This window comes from Trichechus manatus, unplaced genomic scaffold (assembly GCF_000243295.1).
Source record: "Trichechus manatus latirostris isolate Lorelei unplaced genomic scaffold, TriManLat1.0 scaffold00117, whole genome shotgun sequence".
NCBI lineage: Eukaryota > Metazoa > Chordata > Mammalia > Sirenia > Trichechidae > Trichechus > Trichechus manatus.
In genome coordinates, this window is record NW_004444053.1 from 1,701,839 (window position 1) to 1,707,705 (window position 5,867).

The following is a 5,867-nucleotide window of genomic DNA, read 5'->3' on the forward strand; positions in this document are numbered from 1 at the left end:
GTATGAGAGAATTGTTTAATGTATAGATTTACTTAAAGTAGAAACAAGAAGACTATGAAGAGAATGGGAAGACAATTAACTGATGTTAAACTAGTATCTGTAATGAGTACAACTATGCAAACACATGCATACAAACAGACACAGGAAAAACATTAAATAATGAAAATTAATACAATGATCAGATTATGATTATTTTCTGTCTTCCAAATAAAACGTTGATGTCAGACAACTTTTCAAAAGCTTTAAATATATATATATGTATATATATATATAAAGTCAAAATAAAGTAAACGTGTGCACATAGACAGGCTCAAAACACACTTATTTAAATGTTTTTTGGGTTCCTGGGGACAGTGACCGTGAGGCATGGGGGCAATCTGAATGAGGGTGGAGGAGAGAAATGGGAAGAAAAGACAAAGGAATGAGAAGCTCAGTGTGGCAGGAGCCTCCCTTCACCTCCTAGGGGCTCCATGGTCCACATTGTGGAAGCCTCGCGTCACAACGGATGTTACATGATGCGGGCGGTAGAGCTGGACCACACTGACCACCCTGACACACTCCACTGGGAGCCAGTGCTGTGGCCTCTCCCATGCTGGGCCATGACACTGACAAGGTCGCCGGGTGTATCTGTAATGGAAGATCTGAATTTAGACCATGGCAGGAGATGAGACAACCATGTTTGCTTTTATGCACACATCTGGTTTCACTGACACATTAACCACAGGTGAAGGGGAAAAGGCTACAAGGTGTGAGATTAGCAAGAGTGGGGAGAAAGGAACTTTTTTTTTCTCAAAGAAAAAAAAATCATCAGTATTGCAAAGAGTTTCCGTAGTTGCACACCCACCTCAAAAGCCCCCTCTCGCCACAGGAAGCATGCTGACCATTGGAGGATAAAAGGGACTTGTGAGAAGCTGTTTCTTCACCCTCTACCTGCACAGCTCAGCACACCTCAGTCATGAGGCTTCTCATCCTGGCTGTCCTCGCCATCTGCTGCCTTGCTGCGTGCGTTGTGGAAGGTAGGTTGAAAGTTATTTTTATGAGATAAGGAACTGGGATGGGAGGTCGGTGGGCACATGGTTTGGTTTTGACTTGGTTTTGACTGGGATAAACTGCTTTCCCTATGGCAAGCCTGAGACTCCCCATGTGCAAACTGAGAGTGATAATTTTGATTGTAGGGGACTTGGCAGACTCGGAAGACACGGAGAATTCAGAACCTGAGCTCTTATTCTTTCTAATCGGGTGATTTGGGGTAATTTTCTTAATCTCTCGGGGCCTAGGCTTTCTTCTCTGTAAATTGAATATAATAATAGGCACGCTCACCTGGGATTAAAAGGAAATAATTAAAATATTAATTGCAAATATTAACTCCTTGATTGTTAGCTATGAAATGGCAGTGATGATTATTATATGCCTCTGTAGCTTTTGCCCATTTACTATTGATCTTGATAACTTCTCAAAGCCTTTGAGAGTTCAGTCGCATTGTAGGGATGAGCTAGAGAGTGTATGTTCGGAAACAAATCAATGCTTTCTATTAAAAAACACAAAAAATGACTAGAAGCACATATCTTCATATCCAGGAAATCAATACTACCTTCAAGTATGAGGGGGAGTCTATTATTACTGTCATGAGTGTTGTTACTGTTTATGATAAATTTCTGGAACCTGTAAGAAACCATATGATAATTAGTGCTAACAAATAGATCCACACTTTATACATGGCCGTATCAAATAAACCTGCAAGACATAACCAGCTGATACTCAGACATACAGAACCTCACCTGAGCTTTCACACATATTTCTTAAAGGTGACTTTTTCCTACTGGGTGGAGTTTATTTCTCCTTGTGGCTCTGGTAACAACAGAGAATATCCTTCGGGGCTAATTAGTGCTTCAGTTAAGTGTCCTTGCAACCTCCTCTTTGTAGACTTATTACTTAGACTAGGATATCTTATCCTGGTCATGGCTACCCAAAGGGTCCAAGAATAGAGGTGGCAAAGTCTGGAACTCCCTGAAATTATGAGCAAAACAAAAAATATTGATGAAACTGAACAGTTTAAGATTACTAAATTAGGTTTATGTGGCTGAATTAGGATGAATGTGGCCGAGACAATAGCTTGGTGGAAACCCAGGCCAGTGTCGGGGTGGGAGGTGATGATCTGTTAGAGGGTAAGGAGGGCTGCAGACATGTGGCTCATGCCCCGAGTTATCCACTGGAATGACTTTGATGCCAGCTCCTCTGGGTTTAGCTACTTGTGCACAAAATGGGACAAAACAATCGCTACTTTTTCTCCCCTCTTCAGCGTGAGTGATGGTGATGCTTTAAACTGATAACACAGACACACAAACATTGCTGAGAATAAGGAAAAGGTTTCATGATTTAGAGTACAGCAGGATTCTGTGGGTCTTGGGAGTGCATGTTAGATACTTCACAAAGAGAACTATTTTCGCTTAAGTAGTGAAAGACAGATTAGAATTTTAAAAAGCGGGTTTTTCTCTCTCACTAAGCTAAGAGACAGTTCAGCAAACGTTGAGGATAAAGGACACTGAGTCTGGGTACTAAGAGTGATGACAAGGAGAAGGAGGAACGAAGGAAAGCAATGTTAGTGAACATCTTTTGTTTAATTCCGTGTTTTAAAAAAATGCTTTCTGATGTCAGTGACACTAGTGACCAAATTCTATCATTATTTGCTGTTGCTTAAGATACTTTTTAGCTGAACGTATCCCTGGGAAGCAAATATCAGTCTCTTCAGCTAAGGAGAAAATCAGCATTTAGAAACTTTGAGCAGATTTTACCAAACTCTTAATATTATTATCTCTCTTGGGTTATTTTTCCCTTCAGAGATGAAAGATTGGTCTCTAAACTTAAACGTTTAATTCATTTGAGCCATTTCTATTGAGGATGAATACTTTATGACCCACTTATATAGCATACATTTTATCATTGGGAACAAGCTGCCCTCCCCTTACTTAATGTTACCTTCCCCAAATTACTCTATGTTTATCACGTCACTGTGTTATTTTACTTATTTCACGGTAACCCTTATAACTGTTTGAAACGATCTTATCTGTTTACATGTTTGTTGCCTGACTCTCTCCCTAGAAGATATGCTCCATGAGAACAGGGACAATGTGTGTCTTAGTACCTTAAATAGTGCTTGGGACACAACATACACTCAATAAGTAACTGTCGTATGAATGAATGAATGAGTGGCATTGGGGCATCTGCTAGCTGTATGATTTCTGGATGAAAATATACATGGGGATAGGTAAGAACTAGTTACTTTGTTCACCATGAAACTTCCTGAAGCAATCCTATTAAATTATTTTTCATTAGTTGAACGTTTACTAAGAATCTATGATGTGCAACAGACTAAGAGTGCAGATACGAGTCATCGCTTTTGGAAAGAAGCCTTGTATTCTTACAACATTCTTAGAGTAATTTAGCAGGTGATAGTTTCCCTTTGTTCCCTTGAACTTGGTAATTGTTGATTTATAGTTTTATTTTTGCTTGTCTGTTTGGTTTTCTTTACCAGGTGTGGGGAGTGAAGTCCCAGACAGGAGCGTCTGTGTGAGTCTACATACCCGGTCACTGCCAGTCCAGAAAATCAAGTCCTATACCATCAAGGAGGGCTCCATGAAAGCAGTGATGTGAGTTCGTTCCACCAAAAGCTCGGCTTGGTGGAGCACCATATATAGAAATTCTGATCTCCTCTGGAAAACCTCAATTTAACCAACATCACTTTTATTTTTCCGTATTAACCGAGTCTTTGTACAGTGCCATGAAATAAATATCACAATAAAGAATATTGTCTTCCTTTAAGACTTAACTTAGCAGAAAAATCTGACTAGAAACCAAATGAATACATGTGCTCAGTTCTCAGGACTAGGTTTAGAGAAGGCTGGTCCAGGTCAGGATTTGACCACATAGCCACACCGGTGTGGTATGCTTGTGGTTGGGGTAAGGTAGAGCGCCATGCTTATCAGTTGCTGTATGTCAACGAAATGTGTCAAAAACTAGCCTGCATGATATCATTCTCTTTCCAGGATCTCATTTTCAGAAGTAGCAAGCCTTCTTAACACATAATTGCAAGCTTTGCCCTAATAAATTAAGATAAAGAAATCACCCTTTGCCCAAAAAGAGAAGATGAATGTGTTAGATGTGAAAAGGAAGGAGTTACATAATAATTGGACTAACCAGTTGCTGTTGAGTTGATTCCGACTCATGGGGACCCCATGTGTGTAGAGTAGAACTGTGCTCCATAGGGTTTTCAATGGCTGATTTTTTGGAAGTAGATCTCCAGGCCTTTCTTTTGAGGTGCCACTGGGTGGACTCGAACTTCCAGTCTTTCGTTTAGCAGCTGAACACTTAACCATTTGTGCCACCCAAAGACTCCATAATTGGACTAGATGATCTCAAATGTCCAGTTTAGTTACAAGATGTGGAAGCACAGATGACAAAAGGAACCTATGAATTAGTGTGAACAAAGAAGCTGGGCATCACCTGAGATATTTCCCCTTCATGTTAAAGTAGATGGCAGAAGAAAAAGTGTTCATTTGTGGTCTTGTGGTTCTGAAAGATTATTTCTTCCAGTAATGTCTGCACAAGATCACTTCATGTCTAGTCTGAACCCAATTCCTGGCCTCAAGGCTTTGCAAATGTGGCTAACTCTGTCTTTCTTTTCCTTACATTGCAGTTTTATTACCAAACGTGGCCTGAAAATCTGTGCTGACCCACAAGCCGAGTGGGTGAAAACAGCAGTTAGAAGTCTGGACAAGAAGTCCACAACCAGAAAAAACATGGTCCAGACCACGCCTATGGGAGCCCAACAATCCACCAACACTGCTGCGACCCTGACCGGGTAGTGACCTTCTGGCATCTTGACCCTCTTGCCAGCCAGCCAGCTCCTTTCCCTTTACCAGCCCATGGACTAATTAGATTATATTCACCTTTTAAGAAAGTGTTGCATGAATCAAAAAATTGTTTTTGTATTTTATTTTTTATGTCTTTCACATTCATTTAGATGCTCTAATTAATAAATATTTATTATTAAGAACAGTCCTATAGTCCATTCATTATATATTAGGAAAGGAGTAATACATCACTTATGTTCTATTTCTGTCTTAACTGTACTTCCTTTTTCTTTTTAATATTCACAAAGTTGTGTAACCATTACCATTAATTCCAGAAAATTTTCATCACCTTTAAAATAAATTCCATACTCATTAGCAGCAGAGCTTTGAACTGGTTCTTTCCAGTTAGACACCCTGCTGAGAATTTGCCTTTCCACTTCAGATATCAGAATCTGATTCAGTATATCTGGGGTGGAAAGGCAAATTAGCAGTCATTATTCATTCTCCTCTCCTCCCAGCCCTCGGCAATCACTAATCTACTTTCTGTATCTATGGATTTGCCTATTTTGAGAATTTCTTATAATTGGAGTCATATAATTTCTTAAAAATAAAGAAACAAAAGCTCTTTGTAAATGAGATATAAAGAGGAACTATAATATGTGGATTTTTTTTCTTTCACTTAGAATAATGTTTTCAGGGTTAATCCACGATACAGCATTTATCAGTACTCTGTTCTTTTTTATGACTGAATAATATTCCATTGCATGGATATACCATATTTCGTTTATCCATTCATCAGTTGATGGACATTTTGGTTGTTTCCACATTTTGGCTATTATGCATAATGCTGGTATAAACATTCTTGTGTAAATTTTTGGGTAGACATATATTTTCAATTCTCTTGGGATTGCTGGGTTATATGGTAACTCTATGTTTAACTTTTTGAGGAACTTCCCAACTGTTTTCCAAAGTGGCTGCATCATTGCACATTCGTATCAGTAATGTATGAGGGTTCCA

The 5,867-nt window shown here is 39.3% G+C and overlaps 1 protein-coding gene across 1 annotated transcript; it reads left to right on the forward strand.

Moving 5' to 3' along the window:
- The first annotated feature begins 793 nt into the window (after positions 1 to 793).
- On the forward strand, positions 794 to 5,048 carry XCL1 (X-C motif chemokine ligand 1). Its single transcript, XM_004384087.2, has 3 exons — positions 794 to 1,016; positions 3,533 to 3,647; positions 4,694 to 5,048. The coding sequence occupies exons 1-3, from the start codon at positions 956 to 958 to the stop codon at positions 4,860 to 4,862; spliced, it is 345 nt and encodes a 114-aa protein (XP_004384144.1). The 5' UTR covers positions 794 to 955; the 3' UTR covers positions 4,863 to 5,048.
- The last annotated feature ends 819 nt before the right edge of the window (positions 5,049 to 5,867 follow it).

What these genes read in the sequence shown, in the direction of transcription:
- XCL1 (XM_004384087.2), top strand. Translation starts at nt 956, where the DNA reads ATGAGGCTTCTCATCCTGGCTGTCCTCGCCATCTGCTGCCTTGCTGCG. An exon ending in TGCTGCGTGCGTTGTGGAAG is followed by an intron (nt 1,017 to 3,532) that starts GTAGGTTGAAAG and finishes TTTCTTTACCAG; the next exon opens with GTGTGGGGAGTGAAGTCCCA. An exon ending in GGCTCCATGAAAGCAGTGAT is followed by an intron (nt 3,648 to 4,693) that starts GTGAGTTCGTTC and finishes CTTACATTGCAG; the next exon opens with TTTTATTACCAAACGTGGCC.